General features: G+C 47.9%; 1 protein-coding gene across 1 annotated transcript in view; it reads left to right on the top strand.

Moving 5' to 3' along the window:
- Positions 1–19,199, top strand: part of PEPD (peptidase D) — a 225,953-nt gene that overhangs the window by 127,489 nt on the left and 79,265 nt on the right. Inside the window, exon 10 of the mRNA XM_088451097.1 lies at positions 2,766–2,834. Within this exon, the coding sequence (XP_088307223.1) occupies positions 2,766–2,834 (69 nt within the window). The remainder of the gene's footprint in view (positions 1–2,765; positions 2,835–19,199) is intronic.

Raw genomic sequence — 19,199 nt, 5'->3', positions numbered from 1 at the left:
TGCTGGGCCCCCCTTGACCCAGGGGCCCATCAGGATCTTCACTGCGCTTCCACTGTCGGGATTTGAACCGCCGGCCATGATTCCTTTACAACATATAGGTTTGCATGTGGCCTCATTTGTATAGACCGTTGTATAGTAAGAGGTCTTGTTTTCCGTGCACAGTTATCAGTATCTGTTCTGTATGTAGGGAAAACCGCTCAGCACTACTTCAATTGATCTGTGACCTGGCTGCAATTCTAAGATTCTGCTTTTATCCTGTTGTGGAGAACTGCACAGTGCCACTTCCCTTGTTCTTGGCTGTATTGGCAGCATGTGGCCTTTATGCGAAATACATCCTTCTTAACATTGCACAGAGAAATAGAAACCAGAACATGTTAGGCTTGTCCCACCCAGGACCCCGACCTGGACTGTTCCTACAATCCATTAGGCTGCTGCCACTTTCGCTTGTGCAAATGGCCAGCAGCCAATTAACCTTCTAGTATGGGAGGAAACAGGAGGACCCGTAGGAAACCCACCAAACGTGGGGAGAACCTACAAACTCTACACAGATAGAGCCTTGTTGGGGATTGAATCCAAGACCTCAGTGGTGTGAGGTGGTAATGCTTGGAAATTCAATGGGCCCAGCGTCCTCGTCCTTCCTAACATAAAGCATGTGGCGTAGAAGCTTTTCTCTTAGTTACTTGCAGCCGCTGAGAGTTTCTGCAGTTAAGTCTTTCGGTTGGCGTACAGATAAGACAATACCGCCTTGTCCTCTGGGAGCGTCTCCGTAAAATCTGCGCTGCTTTGATTAGGGGCCAAAACATAGGCAGCTACAGCTATTTATTTTAGCAAAATTAACAGTGGGAAAAATGCGTACAGCACGAGCTAAACCCCGCTCCCTGTAATCTCACACTAATTAGACTCCATGCATATTTACCATAGCTGGCAGAGAACTTCTGACACAGTGGATCTAAGTGGGGCTTGTTATCTGTGAAGACTAAATAGCGGCTCCTTCGGGGGTGAAAAGTTTTTTTTTAAAAGCTTTTTTTTTTTAACTAACGAATTTGCATGCTATTATTTTATTTAACATTTAATCTTCAAGCGAGATGTACTTTCAATTTTAATTTGTATTATACCTTTCACAAATATAAAGGCAGATGGTTTGTTTACTTTTTAGGGTAAAGATATTTGAGGCAGGGCGTTGATTGGAGTGGGGTATTTTTGTTTTCAATACATTCCAGACTTCCGGTCTACAGTTGTATTCAGTGCTGATAAATATGGTCACACCTGGTGGTCCATATGGTCCGTTGCATTGCGTTTAGTTGTTATCAGTGATTTAGGGGGGTATTTATCAAAGTTTGGAGAGAGAGAAAATTGTAAGTGATAAAGCACTAACCAATCAGCTTCTAACTGACGTAAATTTTGAAAAAATGACCTTTAGGAGCTGATTGGTTGGTACTTTCTCTTGCACAATTTTATCCCTCTACGAACTTTGATAAATACCCTCCTTAAACTTTGCGAAATGTGACATATGATGTATTTTGCAGATAGGCTTAAAAAATTACTGCTTCCTACTGAATTGTATGGCTTTATTCTCAGTGATGTCACTGCTACCTAGTGAATTGCATGGCTTTATTCTCAGTGATGTCACTGCTTCCTACTGAATTGTATGACTTTATTCTCAGTGATGTCACTGCTTCCTAGTGAATTGTTTGGCTTTATTCTCAGTGATGTCACTGATTCCTAGTGAATTGTTTGGCTTTATTCTCAGTGATGTCACTGCTTCCTAGTGAATTGCATGGCTTTATTCTCAGTGATGTCACTGCTTCCTAGTGAATTGCATGGCTTTATTCTCAGTGATGTCACTGCTTCCTAGTGAATTGCATGGCTTTATTCTCAGTGATGTCACTGCTACCTAGTGAATTGTATGGCTTTATTCTCAGTGATGTCACTGCTACCTAGTGAATTGCATGGCTTTATTCTCAGTGATGTCACTGCTACCTAGTGAATTGCATGGCTTTATTCTCAGTGATGTCACTGCTACCTAGTGAATTGCATGGCTTTATTCTCAGTGATGTCACTGCTTCCTAGTGAATTGCATGGCTTTATTCTCAGTGATGTCACTGCTTCCTAGTGAATTGTATGGCTTTATTCTCAGTGATGTCACTGCTTCCTAGTGAATTGCATGACTTTATTCTCAGTGATGTCACTGCTACCTAGTGAATTGCATGGCTTTATTCTCAGTGATGTCACTGCTTCCTAGTGAATTGCATGACTTTATTCTCAGTGATGTCACTGCTACCTAGTGAATTGTATGGCTTTATTCTCAGTGATGTCACTGCTACCTAGTGAATTGCATGGCTTTATTCTCAGTGATGTCACTGTTTCCTAGTGAATTGCATGGCTTTATTCTCAGTGATGTCACTGCTTCCTAGTGAATTGCATGGCTTTATTCTCAGTGATGTCACTGCTTCCTAGTGAATTGCATGGCTTTATTCTCAGTGATGTCACTGCTACCTAGTGAATTGCATGGCTTTATTCTCAGTGATGTCACTGCTTCCTAGTGAATTGTATGGCTTTATTCTCAGTGATGTCACTGCTTCCTAGTGAATTGTATGGCTTTATTCTCAGTGATGTCACTGCTTCCTAGTGAATTGCATGGCTTTATTCTCAGTGATGTCACTGCTTCCTAGTGAATTGCATGGCTTTATTCTCAGTGATGTCACTGCTTCCTAGTTGTATTGTTTTTCCTGAATACTAACGATTGCTCTGTTTTTCTCTTGCAGCGTGTTCTTGCACTATTGCTACGCACGTGGAGGAATGAGGCACACATCATACACCTGTATCTGCGGCAGGTATGTAGAGATCCCATGGGAAGCCACATAGGGATCTGCATGGGGTAATGCACCTGGGGTGTGGAACAAAATGTCGGCGTTCAGATGGTTGATATGTAAGATGTTGACAGTCAGTATGACGACATTGTGTTTTTAGGTGATTGTAGCCCTGACCTCAGCCTAACCTTAATGCTGCCCATCCACTTAACGATGCGGGGGACGACGGCGCGATTACGACGCCATCATCTTCCGTGGGGTGAAGTGCATACACTGAACGTTCAAACATCCAGTGTATGCAGATCAATCATCCCCGAACATGGCAACCTGACGGCGGTCGTCAGGTTGACCGTCATGTGCGGGCGATGATTGATGTTAAAAAACGACCAGCGGGGGCGCGCATCGCTGGTCGTTTTTAACCTTTTGCTGCCCGATTTGCGGGCGATTACCAAGCGATGGAGTGATAACGACCATCGTTATCGCACCATCGCTAGGTTTAATTGCCTAGTGGATGGGCAGCTTAACACCAATTGTTAACACAATGCCTGTCGAAATTAAGGCATCAATATTTTGTCCGTGTCGACATTCTGAATGTCTACATAATGACTGCACATCAAGCACCTGTTGCTGTGGAATATAAGGGTATTATAAGTCACCGGGCATGTAATGGCATAAGGAGATTTATCAGACATTCCAAAAAGGACAACTGGAGGAGTGACCTGTAGCAACCAATCAGATTATAGCTATCATTTATCTAGTACATTCTGTAAAATGATAGCTACAAGCTGATTGGTTGCTTTGGGCAACACCTCCACCTGTTGGCTTTAGAAGGTTTGATAAATCTCTCCCCCTTATGTCACGGAGCAAGACGTTGATGTTTGAAAGCACATGTATTACCATTTAGGTGAATGATGTTTTTGGTTACATGTTATTACTTACGTGTATCCTTTATAAATGAGAGAAGGGAAAGCGGGTGATGACTGCTGTGCAGTGACCGGGCAGGGTGTACTCTGTAAGCGTGGTGGAGCTGTAGGTATCGCTTGACGGGGTATGAAATCTATCCCTTTAATACTGTACATCAGCGAAAATCCAAATATAAAATTATTACATATACACATATTCATTTTAGATAATATCTTTCTCTTGGACTGTTATAATTGGACAATACTGTACTTGGGCCTGATTCAGCAAGGATCGCAACGGGGTTTCCGCACGCAATCGGCCGATTGTTGCGTTCTGTGCGTGCCTCGCTGTGCGCGTGTGCAAACCAGCCACTGCGATCGCAGAGACTACGCAGACCCATCGCAGAGTGATTGACAGGAAGTATTATATGGGGGTGGTGATGGTGGGGGGGGGGGGTCGGCGAAACGCAGGCGTGCCATCCACTGCGTTGCCATACACAGCTTGGCCTGTCACTGTGTGCGATGAAGTTAGCAATTCCTGAGTAAGGTCAGAGCTTGTGCAAGTGTGTGTGAGGCTGCGATGGTACTCGATGTTACCGATGGTTTTGCAGTCTTGCTAAGAAATACGGATGTGTGTAAGGTAAGGTGGGTGTCCTTATGTTGTGCTGCGACGGCATAGCGATCGCAATGGACTAGCATATCATCGCAGTGAGACTCCATGCGTAATCACTATTGCAATCGCAGTTACGATCCGTACTGAATCAGGGCCTGATTCAGAGCTGCTCGTAAGCGGCCGCTCGTTCGCTCCGAGCGATGTTCGCACATCTGCGCATACGTATGGGTCATAGGCCCTGATTCAGAGCCGGACGCTCTGACCAGAGCGCTCGCTCTGAATCAGGGCCCACCTCCATAAATATGGAGCGTCCTCCTGGACGCTCGTATAGCTGTGGGTCACCACCCACAGCCTATACGAGCGTGCAGGATGATGGTCGCGATGGTCTTGACCATCGCCAGTGCGAGCAGAAGCCTGCGGTTGAGTTTCTCAACCGCAAGGCCAGGAGTGATTTTGGTTCTATCAGAGCCAAAATCACTCCCACTGACATCACTAGTGATGTCAGTGGGGCCGGCTTCTGACGGTAGGCGTTCCCTTGGGAACGCCTCCGTCTGGCAGGCCTGCTCCCGGCACGCCCACCAAAGGGGGTGTGCTGTCAATCAACATCGACAGCACGCCCCCTTTGATCAGACACAACGAGCGAAGGAAAGTCCTTCGCTCGTCGCGTCTCGCGCATGCGCATGACGGAGCTCCCTCCGTCGTGCGCATGCGCAGTGCACACCATCGACCCACTTGCGAGCGGACAGCCGCTCACGAGTGGGTCTGAATCAGGCCCATAATGCGCATGCGCCAACCAGTCATTGCGGTCGGAAATCGAGCGCTCGCAAAATAGCGAGTGCCTGCTAATTTGAGTGACAGGATGAGGCGTTTGTGGGTGGTAACAGGGGAAGGTGTTTGAAAACGGGGAGTGGTGATCCGAACGCAGGCGTGCCAAACGGTCAAAACAGGCGTTTTAAGGGTGTGCATAATTAACAAAGCAGCGTCACCGACCACGTCACTTGGTTGTTTCTCAGCCTGAACTGTTCGCATGATTGCGGTAGGAAAATCCTACCACAAGCACTGCGAGCAGTTCAGATGCCTTTCGATGTACTCGATTAATCAAATAAATAGCGGAGATGACGTAGGATGCGAGCGGCCAGGGGGCGTCTTAAAAAAATAGCGAGCGCTTGTTTCGTTCGTTCGCTGGCTCAGACATAGAGGCGTCAACAGACCGCAAAGAGCGAGCGCTCAATTTAAATAGCCGGCCCCTTTTTCTGAACGAGCGAGCGCAAATAGCATCCGGCTCTGAATCAGGCCCTTGATCCATGTCACATACGTTGTATTCAGGCAATAACTACCCAGCTTCTCTGCGCTACTCCTCTATTCCTTCCCCTAAGCTACATCAGCCAGATATTCTATTGCCCTTATTGCCCAACACTCCAACCCTGCCCGGGATCTGCCCCGTGCAGCAATAGTGTGGTCAATGTGATGTATATTCTATATAGTACTGTATATTGTAGGTTAGTAGAGACAAAGCACACTGCAATGGGCCAGCAAATGAGATTCTCATCCTACATAATAGTAGTAATGTAGAGATCTCACTCACAAGTATTTGCATAGATCAGCTCCTGTCTTACAGGCACCTATGATGGGACCAAGACATTGATTTTTAGCAACTGCCATTCTGTGTATTGTAGGATAGTGTATTCCAATGTCTGCATGTACTAAAGTGTTTTAAATAAATGGTTTTAATAAGGAGAGGAGGAACAAAGTTATATTATGCACTGCATTGTGCTGTGAGGTTATGAGCTTCCCTTATTAATAACAGATTACTGATCAGGGGGCTCTATGACCTACAAACCGGAATACAAGTCCTCCGTTTCCAAATGGCTTTGGGTATGGAAAGGACCCTGAAAATTGAACTCCCCAGAGGGTGTGGATTAAAAGATCTACTATTTGGATAGACTGTCAAAATATCGACGCCAACTGGTAGACAGGCAATAGGTCGACAGGGACAGAAGGTCTACATGGATGGAGATAGACAGGTACAAAAGGTTGACGTGGTCAAAAGTTCGACATTGGAATGGTCAACACCAAAATTGTCGACACTTTTTTTTTTTCTTCTAACTTTAATCTTCACCCTAACCCTCCCCTTGATGCCTGACCCTAACGCTTCCTCCTGGAGCCTAAACCTAACTGTCGGGGTAAGTGCCTAACCCCATCTGTCCCTTCTAGAGCCTAGCCCTCCAGTAAGTGCCTAACCCTAACCAACAAAAAAAGTGTTGACCAATTTTGTGTTGACGTTTTGACCATGTCGATTTTCATCCATGTCAACATTTTGTACCTGTCGGCCTATTGCCTGTCTACCTAGATACTGGCAACCTTTTTATTGTAGATCTATTGATTGGAACCCAACTCCAGGGTTACTTTCACTGTATTACTGGCCCCAACTACTAATTGGGAACCCAGCATTATTCATTGTCCCTTCACCTCGGAGAGGCAAGTAGGTTGTTATCCAGACCACAGCTCTACAGCAGTACTGGGATCCAGCTCACAACACACAGCTTTGTAGTGCCACCTCCATCCTACCCCAGTTTTATTTATTAGCCCCAGGGGATGGGTACGGGATGCCGGTATTCTAAGCGTCGGAATCCCCTGTGCCGGGATACTGAATGTATCCCATGCCCCAGTGCTTGTCTTCCTCTCTAGTAGGCTGCTATCCTGTCTCCTCTGTGCAGGGGTATTGGGTCACAGCTCCCAGCACTGGTCACTATGATGTGTGCTAGGTCATTTCAATGGCAATAGTCAATTTTTGCAGTGAGCTACTGTATGCTTGTCCCACATCTAATAGGCTGTATTACTACATGGGGGTTACTAGGCTGTATTACTACATGGGGGTTACTATGCTGTATTACTGCAGGGGGTGTTAGTAGGATGTATTACTACAGGGGGCGTTAGTAGGATGTATTACTACAGGGGGCGTTAGTAGGCTGTATTACTGCATGGGGCGTTAGTAGGCTGTATTACTGCATGGGGGTTAGTAGGCTGTATTACTGCATGGGGTGTTAGGCTATATTACTGCATGGGGTGTTAGTAGGCTGTATTACTACATGGGGTGTTAGTAGGCTGTATTACTACATGGGGGTTACTAGGCTGTATTACTACATGGGGGTTACTAGGCTGTATTACTGCAGGGGGTGTTAGTAGGCTGTATTACTGCATGGGGTGTTAGTAGGATGTATTACTACATGGGGTTAGTAGGATGTATTACTACATGGGTGTTAGTAGGCTGTGTTACTATATGGGGTGTTAGGCTGTATTACTGCATGGGGTTAGTTGGATGTATTTCTGCATGGGGTTAGGCTGTATTACTGCATGGGGTTAGTAGGCTGTATTACTACACGGAGTGTTAGTACGCTGTATTACTACATGGGGTGTTAGTATGCTGTATTACTGCATGGGGTGTTAGTAGGCTGTATTACTGCATGGGGTGTTAGTATGCTGTATTACTACATGGGGTGTTAGTAGGCTGTATTACTGCATGGGGTGTTAGTAGGATGTATTACTACATGGGGTGTTAGTAGACTGAATTACTGCATGGGGTGTTAGTTGGCTGTATTACTGCATGGGGTGTTAGTTGGCTGTATTACTGCATGGGGTGCTAGTAGGCTGTACTACTATATGGTCAATACATGTATTATTTAGCCAGATATGTCCTGCTGCTCCTGTATACTAGTTTAGTTTATTCCGACCGAGTCTGCCCTGCCAGTGAGATGTTAAGTGTACAGTTTCCTTTAGTTTATATAATCCGACTTGACTATCTGCTCAACGCTGCGGCGTGTTTAAGCGGCACTGTCCAGGTTTGTTATATCCCAATAATATGCTCTGTGTCAGGACTTATAACAATCATTACATCATAGAAAAGACGCCAGTGTCTCTGGAACAGCCGGCAGTGCTTCGCTAATCAGCAACGCCGCTCGTCAGACAGGGATTAATTCATGTGATCTGCGTCTCGGGACGGTGTGATAAACATTCATCAGAGTTGCACGGAGGCCCCTCACCCGCAGGATTCCTCAGCGCGCGTGCAGATCGCAGTAAGGCGGCCGGCCGGAGATGGCTGCACCTACAGGAGAGGAAGATTGACATTGCTGACATTTCCAGAGGATGAACAAATTAGAGTCGATTTTAAGGGGATAATGTAGAAAGAGCATTTGATTAGCTGAGGACATCGGCCATGTTTACCTGTGATTCCCTTCCGAGTAAAAACAATTCCACCTCTGAAGCAATGAAGCCACTATTAGTAGTACACCGATTATTCTGTGCCAGCAGGGAGAAACCATCATATGAGCTGGTGAAGGATAACGATCTTGGCGCTCTTGTAATCCCTTTTTTAATTACTGCCTGTCTTTCATACATGCAACATCACTAATTATTATTAGCATTAATTTATAGGGCACCCCAAAGTTCTTGATACAAAATGTGGTATACACAGTAGCATAATTGCATATGTTCTAAATGATATCTATGGGCATAATTATAGTGTATGCCTATCAGCAGTGCCAGATAAAGGTCCACGTGGGCCTGGAGCTGAAATATATAATGGGCCTATTGTGTGTGCCACCACAGGGGGGTGTTTAGCGCCATGGGGATGTGAGTAGTGAAGTGTAACCAGGGTTGTGGTCTGCACAAAGCGAAACATCCCTTGTTAGCGTGACCATAATCTGACTAAGAAAAAAAGCACTTAGTGAGGTCATTAATGTGAGATCTCTCTATATAAAAATGGGAATCAGTATGATTCACCGGCGGCCGCAAGGCTGGGTGTTCAAATCCCGACAGCGGCAGCCCGGCAAGGGTGAAAATTCCGATCGTAAATTAAGGTAAGTATCGCTAACCTTTCTAACCCCTCTAACCCTCCCTTAGGGGTGCCTAACCCTAACCTCCCCCCCTAGTACCTAACCCCCTCCTTCCCCGCAGCCTAACCCTAAGTCTCCCGGGGGGGTGCCTAACCCTAACCTCCCCCCGGGGGTGCTTAACCCCTTCCCCTAGCCCCCCCCTCCCGGGGGGGGGCCTAACCCTAAGGCCCCCCCCCCCGGGAGCCCCTAACCTAACACCCCCCCCCCCCCCCTTCCTGCTCGGCTGTACCTTCGATCGGGATGCCGGGCTCCCGGCGTAGATAAAATAACAGGCGTTGGGATTTTCGACGCCTGTCATTAGACGCTTGCCGGGATTAGACAGTCGGGATGCCGACGGTCAAAATTCAGACCATCGGCATCCCGACTGCATACCATTAATAACTATGCTGAGAACAAAAATCAGATCTAGACGCCATATTGAGAACCTAAAATAAAAGTTGGTAAGTGACAAAAATAATACATAAATACATATCTATCTATCTATATTCAGGGCCACGTAGGACCCTTTACTGAGGGGTCTCCCATTGACACCTGCAGCCTCTCACTTCCCAAGTAAAGTGGGAGGTCCAGATGGTCGATGACATGCAGGCGTATTGGGAGACTGGGCAGACTAGGAGGACCTATATATATCAGCAACTGAGTTTGGAAGCGGGCAAAATGGGCGAGCGTACAGCTTTGAGCAACTTTGCCAAGGGCCAAATTGTGACGGCTAGACGCCTGATGCTGGTGGTGGCCGGCAAAAAGATGCTAATATACATATAATAATAGAATATACAGTGGCAAAAAAACAAATGGATTTTATTAAGGTAAATACAGATGGATAGTAACAGAAATAGATTATGGCTGGGTTTGGAAGTATTATTTTCCAGCTGATTCCTCAATAATTGGGTTGGATAGCCGTGATATTCAGTTTATGTCAGAGGGATTCCGGACAGGGTGTAAAACAAGTTGTGAATACAATGAATGGTCCACAGTAACGTAGGTTGGTGTGAGGGAAGGTGAGCAGACTGGAACAGGTAAGTGTGGGGAGGATACTTGCAGTATCGGGAGATCGGGGTTTCTATGGAGATGAGGGGCATGGGATTGTGGGGTCTCTGCAGTCCGGGTGCTGCGTGTGGGCTGTCTCAGTAGTGTAGGCTTTACTAAAGCTGTGCTTTGGCCAGTGTGAGGCAGTACACCTTGGAGGATAAGGTCCGCCTCTGGCTGCAGTGTAATTGCCTACCCTCCAACATGACCCCTACCATCAGGTACAAAATGCTCTGCTCAGGGGCGTATCTATAATGGGTGCAGGGTGTGCGGGGAACACGGGCCCTGCACCGCACACGCTGCACCCATTATAATACTTACCTCACCGAAGTCCCACGTCGGCGCGGGTGTCCGGCGCTGTAAAACGAGTGGAAAATGGCCGCAGCGGCCATTTTCCCGTTATGTGCGCATGCACAGTACAGTGAAAATGGCCGCCGCAGCCATTTTCCCGGTGACCTGTGCATACACTATAGACTCTGGGCACACCCTAGTGCCCAGAGTCTATAACTCCGGCGCTGGTCGCGCACAGCTCAGTGCGCTGCCAGGCGGAGAGGAGGGGGTCCGTGTCGGAGACTGCACATGGCCCCCTCCTCTCTAGAAACACCCCTGGCTCTGCTCCTGGACTTCCCACCTATGTTTGATTGCAGCCACCTGTGTTGAACTAGGTAATTGCTTCAACACAGGTGGCTGCAATCATAAATTGAGAAGAAAATCCAGGAGCAGAGCATATTGGGCCTCATTCAGAGGCGGTCGTAGGATGCAAGCGGTCGTTCTGAAACAGGGCGGCCACTTGCATCCTGAACGGCCGCCTCGATGACCCTAAGGTAGGGTCTCGTCAGCCTTAAGCCCCAGGGAGCTTCCTGCTCTGTTTGAGCAGGAAGCTCCAGTGGGGCCGCCCCCAAACGGCAAGCGTTCCGACAGGAACGCCTCCGTTTGGCCGGGCACGCCCCCAGCCCGCCCAGCAAACTGAGCGAGCTGTCACTCAACATCGACAGCTCGCCCCATCTGCTACGAGACCCCTAACGACGGATCACCTGCCGTTAGCCGGGTCTTGCGCATGCGCACGATGGAGCCGGCTCTGTCGTGTGCATGCGCACTGCAGCAACATCGACCCGGTTGCGAGCTCGTAGAGCTAACGACCGGGTCTGAATAAGCTCCATTGTACCTAATAGAATGGGTCATGTTGGAGGGTCTGTAATCGTGAGCTTCTCCCCTTCCCCATACTAACCGTGCATCGGGCAGGCAGACGGATCATTTACAAAAGGGATGATGTGTGTATGAGTGGAGGATCACGTGGAGTGGAAGCGGCACAAGCACGTGACACTATGCAGAGCAGGAGGGACGGGCTAGTGAAGCCTTCCATATGGTCTCTGTGTAACACTAACAGTATGCCCGGTGATTGAACTGCAGACAGTATGGAGGGAGTGACGGGCCTCGGCCGGACGGCAACTGGCAGGCTGTAACAGGAAATATATATTTTCCTGTCTAATGCAGCTCCACCCACCCCATTGTTAATCCGGCCCTGCCTATCAGCGTAGTTAGTCTAAGGAGGGGAGAGATGAAGTGAGCAGGGCAGGCTTACGTTCTAAAGGGGAAGAGGAAGTATGGGGGCATTGGGGAGGTACAAGGGGGGGTTAAAGAGTTTGGGAAGGGGGAGAATGGATCAGAGGTCTGGTAGGCTGGCGTGCTTAGGGAGTGTTTGAAAGAATGGAGATTGGAGGAGAGCCTGATAGAGCCAGGGAGGGGCGCTCCAGAGGTTTTGGGCGGCACAGGAGGAGTCTTATCGGTGGCAGTCACCAGCTGACCGGAGAAGGCGCGAGGAAACGCAGAGGGAGAGCAGGTGAGCAATTTAGGTGGGAGTGTTGTAGCTGGAGGTGTGGGGGTTTGAAATTAGATTCTGTGGTTATAAGGGAGTTCGTGGCAATTGAGGGAAGCAGCAACAGAGTGACGCTAAAGATAGGTCTCCCTAGCATCAGCGCTAAGGAGAGACTGAAGAGGTGGGTGTAGGGAATGCCTGACAGAATGAGCTTATAATAGTGAAGAGGAGAAATAAGGGACGGGACAAGTATTTTGGTAGCGTTGAGGGAGAGGTATGGACTGAATTGGGTGACTGTAGATGTGGAATGAATGAGAAAGGCCACTCCCACCCACCTTGGCCACTCCCCCTGCTTGGCCACTCCCCCTCCACCTTGGCCACTCCCCATGCTGTCAGCGTACATATGCCACAATCTGCCTTGACCTTCCACCTTCATATGACGCCTTTTGCCCTCAGTAAAAACAGGACTATGTCATAAAAACAATATTACTGAGGAGTAGGTTATTGCTTTTGCTTCTTTTCTTTTCATTAAAGTGTTCTGCTGCCTACACACAGGGCCTGATTCAGACCCGCTCGCAAGTGGTTCGCTGGCCGGGCAGTGCGTACGCGCGAGCCCCGGAGCGAGTGAGAAATCACTCGCTGCGGGGCTTGCAACAAAACGGGGCGGCTGTCGGTGTTGATTGACAGCTCGCCCTGTTTCGTAGGCGGGTCAGGGGGGTGGCTTGCCAAACGGAGGCGTTCTCGAAGGAAGGCCTGCCGTTTGGGGGCGGCCCTACTGACATCACACGTGACATCTATTAGAGCAGAAAGTTCACTGGGGCTTGCGGTGGACGAGACCCTACCACAAGGGTCTCGTCGCAAGTCTGATGGTCGCGACCATCACCTGGCCGCTTGCAAAAGCTGTGTGTGGTCCCCCACAGCTTAGCGAGCGGCCAGGAGACCAGTTTACAAAAAAAGAAGTGGCCGCCTTGATTCAGAGCAAGCGCTCGCTTTTTGCGAGCACCTCTGAATCAGGGCCACAGCCAGCTATTTTAGGGGCTGTACTGATATTTTGCCTATATATGCAATAGGAACTAACGGCCTTCCTGACACACGAGGCAATTAGTGAGCCAAATACCTCATAGGTTATACATTTATTTATTACCAATTATTTATATAGCGCACACATATTCCGCAGTGCTAAACAGAGAATATTCGGCCATTCACATCAGTCCCTGCCCCAGAAGAGCTTACAATCTATATTCCCTATCACATATACACACTAGGGTTAATTTGTGTTGGGAGCCAATTAACCTACCAGTATATTTTTGGAGTGTGGGAGGAAACCGGAGCACCCGGAGGAAACCCACGCAAGCACAGGGAGAATATACAAACTCCACACAGTTAGAGCCGTGGTGGGAATCGAACCCACGACCTCAGTGCTGTGAGGCACTAATGTTAATGCTAACCATTACACCGTCTGTGCTGCATTTTAATGAAAATATCTCTGAAATAGGAGTACTACCGTTGTTTTTTATCCAGCACAAAAAAGCCTGATTTAATATCATTATTACTTTAGTGTAATATGTGGAACGAGTACCTCAGCGTAGACTACGTTATAGCGACATTTGTACACTGTGACGGACAGATATAATTGGAAGTATAGATAGAATACAGGAAGATAGAGGCATGTCCCAAGGTTACGGCGTCCACCTGTGATCCCTGCTGTTTATTTGAAGCCCATCTCTCAGTCCCCGCGTGTAAACGCGTGACAGGTCCTTTATCTTGCCTGTTAAAGGTTATAGACGCAGGCATGTAGCCGGAGTGATGGATCTATTTTTCATTTCATTTTTTGCTCGGTGGAGATTAAATACAAAAGGGAGGGAATGATTCCAGGGGAGAGCCGAGGACAGCCAGCCCCGGGATCCAGACCTGTCTTGTAGCTGGCGCTCGATGGGCCTGTGAGGTAACCAAAGCCGTACCTTGGGACCAGCCAGCATGAGCATCTATAGCCGTTCAATCTGCGAGGAGCAAACACCGTGGGTCCCCTGAGACCTGTGCCCGGTCTGTGCTCATACACAGCTGACGTCAGACGTTCCCTGAGGAGGCAGACATTTCTATCCTTCACTGGCATGGAAATGTGCACAGGGAGCAGCATTAGAGTATAAAATGCCTGTCTGCGTTCTCTTTCTTTTATCATGAGGCCGGCGTTATAGCGCTGTCCTCCTCATACGTGACATAATGGCAAATGTGCAAAGACCTTCAAAGGCGTCTGTCACTCTCTACAGCGCCAGTACAGAATCCCCTTCATTCCCAATGCTCGTACCTTAGCGGGGTCTCTCCCCTTGTACCACTACCATTCACTCAGTTCTGTAGGGCACCAGCGCCAGGTCCCGTGCGACTCAGCTTCCGCCTAGCAAAAAAGATGCTCAGCGCAAGCTGAGTCGCTCGGGACCTGGCGTGGTTAGATGGGCTGTTTGGCACGACTGCAGCAATAGTGTACGTGGACGCATCTGAATGTCGCCGATGGGCAACAGGCGGCCCTGGGGACGAATGTGTCCCTTCGAGCCTTTCACATGCAGTCCCCAGCTCATTCCTGCTTTGCTGTAATATTGTTACAGCTTATAAAGCCTAGTGATATGTTATTACATATAGGGGTCTTCCATTGATTATATGTATTCATTTAAGTTTCTGCTGAGAGCGAGAGTAATATGCAGCCTTTTGTTGAAGGTAAGAGGGCCACCCAATGCTCCCAAAATGTATCACATTCCCTATCCCCGCTATATGTGATTGTTTATATGCTCCTGCATAGAACGGATTGTAGTAGTACCAGGAAAAGGATCTACACCAAAGTGCTGTTATCCTGAAGCGTGAGGGTTTGGTACTGGGGAAATTAATAGGGGAAAACTTGCTAAGCTCTGTAATTCCCAACATTTTTATTAATTACTACTAGCCAGGATATGTGATTACTTCTGTTTAGCAGCAATTTAGGTTTATTAATATTATGAAACTGTAGATTTTCCTAGCATTCCCTTTCTTCTTCAGGGTCCATAGGGATCCACAGGGATAATGTGGTTGGAGAGATCCATGCACCAAACACTTAAAGGTTTCAGCTCCCAGGATGCCTCGGGTCGTCCTCCATATATACCCCACCCCTAGCCACGGGCCTTCAGTTGTGCGTTTGGTGCGGCAGGATTCAGACGCTCCTCTGTAACGGGACTGCTCAGGCAGTCCTAAGCTTTTATTTTTATGTTTTATTTTATTGTCTGTTTTTGGGTTGGCAGTACTGAGCGTCTAAATTAAGATGCATATGCTACGACGACTTCTACCTCTGCCGGCGGCAGCACCAGTAATAGAGCTGGTGATTGTGGTGGGTCTCGGCTGAGCGTGCTAGCAGAGATGTCAGGTAAGGTGATTCCTAGCTTATGGGAAATCGCGCGTGGCAGTCCTTGCTCCCTGGCGTAGGAGACACACCGGAAGCCGCTGCAGTCAGGACCCGGAGCGTCCACGTCTTCACTATACCACCAGGGCCTTATCGTCTGACGCTGGGGATCTGCAGAAGACGCTTCTGTTGCCACGAGGCCAGCGTACTCGGTCGGTTGATGCAGCTTAGAGGAGGTAGGCGCTCCCCCGGAAGCTCCGATCCAGACACAGTCCCTTCTGGGTCTCTCCTCCTACCCGCCTCCTGTATATGAGGCGCTCACAGTCCTCTATTGGTGCGCTGCTGTAGCTGTTGGGTGTCCTTCCTGTCTCAGGTTATGAAGAAGTTTGTGGATCATGTGGCTACTCCCATAATGCCTTCTTGTAATGGGCTACTCACAGCATGCTATGTTTACACCTCCTGTACGTCCTTCCTGGATGGATGCTTATGCCCACTCAAGTCAGAGTATGGCAGCGGTTGCAAGCAGACCGGTAGTTACTAAGGTGCCCAAACGCAAGTTATATTTTTATCAGTCTGCTCAGCATACAGATTCAGACGCATCATCAGACGAATCAGATGATGAGCAGGAGAGGAAGACCATCTGTCTTCAGTGGATGTTCCTTCTTTAGTGAGGGAGGTTAAATCAATCCTAGATATTTTCAGGATGATGAACCAGCTCCTAGTAAGAAGGCTCCAGTGTTTAAACACCAGAAGGTGGTCAAAACGGAGTTTCAAAAATCTGAGCAGCTCACTGAGCTTATGGAAGACGCATGGGGTAACCAGGAAATTGGTTTTATGTGCATAAAAGATTAACATCGTTGTATCCTTTCCCAGCTTCTGAATGTACTAAGTGGGAGGTACCTCCTACTGTGGATGCTCATGTGACATTGCCTATTCCGTCAGTATATTCTCTTAAGGATTGTACAGATAGGAAAATTTAAACATGTCTTAAGGCAGTATTTTCATCATCGGAAGCCGCTACTCGTCCAGCTGTGGCTGGAGCCTGAGTAGCCAAAGCTGTTGAGGAATGGACGGGGGCACTGGAGGTCTCTCTACCAGATGCTACAAGAGAACAGATGAAGTATATCTCCCACATATGGGAAGCGGCCTCCTATTTGGGAGGAGCTGCAATAGATGCTGCAATTTTAGCTTCTAAAGCATCAGTAACGTCAGTAGTGGCGCGCAGGGTCCTTGGGTTAAGATCCTGGAAAGCTGTTAATTGAGAGTAAGCCAACTACTGCGCAAGCGAAGAGTATCAGTTCTATCAGCGATGCAGGTCCTGGTATCAATGGTATCCACCTTCGACATGGTGAGGTATGCTCAGTTCCATTCCAGGCCTCTGCAAAAATTGATTCTCTCCAAGTGGAACGGACAGTATCATCTAATAAGGTCCCAGAGGATCCTTCCCCCTCCAGAGGTTCGTCACTCCCTCCTGTGGTGGCTGAAAAAGGACCATCTGAACAAAGGGCACCCATTCTGGATTCCAAATGTGTGCTTCTCACCATGGACACCAGTCTTTGCGGATGGGGGGCAGTGATGGGTCATCACACCTTTCAGGGAAGATGGGCAAATCAAGAAAGTCATCTGCCAATAAACATTCTGGAACTGCGAGCAGTATACAAAGCACTTATCATGGCACAAGACCTGCTCCAGGGCAGGTTGGCTCTGCAGTCCGACAATGCGACTAGAGTGGCCTGTCTCAACCATCGAAAAGGCACAAGAAGTTATGCAGCCATGAAAGAGGTGACAAAGGTTCTGATTTGGGCAGAACGCCATCTTCCGCCCATCTCAGAAATATTCATTCCAGGAGCACTCAATTGGGAAGTAGACTTCCTAAGTCTCTCCATCCGGGAGTGTTTCAGCTCCTGGTAAACAAGTGGGATCTACCAGAAATAGATCTCATGGCATCACGTCGCAACCACAAGGTCCCCAGGTACGGGTCCAGGTCCAGAGACCCATCAGCAGCCTATGTGGACGCATTGGCAGTAAGATGGGACTTCAAGCTGGCATATCTCTTTCCTCCGATTTCCCTCCTACCAAGAGTACTTAGGAAGGCGGAACAGTAATACTGGTGGCTCCGGCTTGGCCCAGACGTCATTGGTTCACCGACATACAGAATATATCCATAGACAGTCTGTATCCTCTTCCTTTATGGCAGGATCTGCTAACGCAGGGTCTCTGCCGGCAGCTGGACTTGCCTTGTCTGGCTTTGACGGTGTGGCTCTTGAATATTACATCTTAAGAGCAAAAAGTTTTTTTCAGTTTCGTAATTCAAACAATGCTTAGGGCACGAAAGCCTGCCTCTGCACACATCTATTACAGTGTTTGGCATTCTTTTGGTCAATGGTTTTCCGATGATCCTAAGGTGTTTAGGATTTCCAGGGTACTGACTTTTTTCCAGGCAGGTTTAGACCGGGGTCTCTGCCTGGTTCCAGAGAAAGTTTGCTTAATTACCAGATGTTAGAATTTTTTTTGTTGCACCAGTAGCACCGTCGGATTTGTCTTTGGTTCTTAAGGGGCTACAAGCTCCCCTATTTGAACCTCTGGAGTCTCTAGACTTGAAATGGTTGACAGCGAAGACACCTTTTCTCCTTGTTATCTCTTATGCACACAGAGTCTCTGATTTGGCAGTGCTCTCTTGTTGCTCCCAATGTTTGATTTTTCACCAGGATAGAGCTGTTTTTCGTACAAGGGAGGGTTACTTTCCTAAGGTAGAGTCCTATTTCCATTTGAATGAAGAAGTTGTAGTTCCAGCTTGTCAGGCTCCAGATCTGTCTGTAGGTGAAGCCTCCCTGGATATAGTTCGTGTTCTCCATATCTATGTGGAGCACACAAAGGCCCTCATTCAGAGCCGCTCGCTAGCGGCCGTACGCTCGTTCTGAGCGATGTTCGCACATCTGCGCATGCGTACGGTTTTTAGTACGCATGCGCGAACCAGTCAGTGCGGCCGAAAATTGTTTGTACGCTATATAGCGAGTGCCTGCTATTTTGAGTGACAGAATGAGGCGTATGTGGGTGGTAACAGGGGAAGGTGCTTGTAAACGGGGGAGTGGAATTCGAACGCAGGTGTGCTTAAAGGTCAAAACGGGCGTTTTAAGGGAGTGCATAATTAATACAGCAGCGTCATTGACCACGTCACTTGGTTTTTTTTAACTCAGAACTGCTCGCAAAATAGCGGTTGAAAAAACCAACCACAAGAATAGCGAGCAGTTCATACGCTGTTCGATGTACTCGATTAATCTAATAAATAGCGGACATGACGTATGGTGCGAGCGGCCAGGGGAGTTTTTAACAAATAAACGAGCGTATGTTTTGCACGCTCGTTCAGACTTAGAGGTGTGAACAGACTGCAATTTGCGAACGGATCATTTGAATAGCCACCCCTTGTTTTTGAACGAACGACCGCAAATAGCGAACGGCTCTGAATCAGGCCCAAACTCTGTTAGAAAATAAGATGCTCTTTTTGTATTATATGTTTTTTACAAACAAGGATGGCCAGCTAACAAGCAGACTCTGATGATATGGCTACGCATCACTATCTCTCAGGTGTACACACAGGCTGATCTCCCTGTCCCAAGCACAGTGACAGCACATTCTACTCAGTCTGTAGGACCATTTTGGGCATTTAGTTGTGATGCCTCTGTTGAACAGTTGTGTAAGGCAGCCATGTGATCTTCTGTTCACACTTTTCTACTCTTTTGATACTTTTGCCTCTCAGGATGCATCTTTTGGGCAACGAG

This window comes from Taudactylus pleione, unplaced genomic scaffold (assembly GCF_031769625.1).
Source record: "Taudactylus pleione unplaced genomic scaffold, aTauple2 ptg000537l, whole genome shotgun sequence".
In the NCBI taxonomy this organism is placed as follows: domain Eukaryota; kingdom Metazoa; phylum Chordata; class Amphibia; order Anura; family Myobatrachidae; genus Taudactylus; species Taudactylus pleione.
The sequence above is the reverse complement of the archived record's forward strand: the minus strand, read 5'-3'. Positions and strand labels throughout refer to the sequence as shown.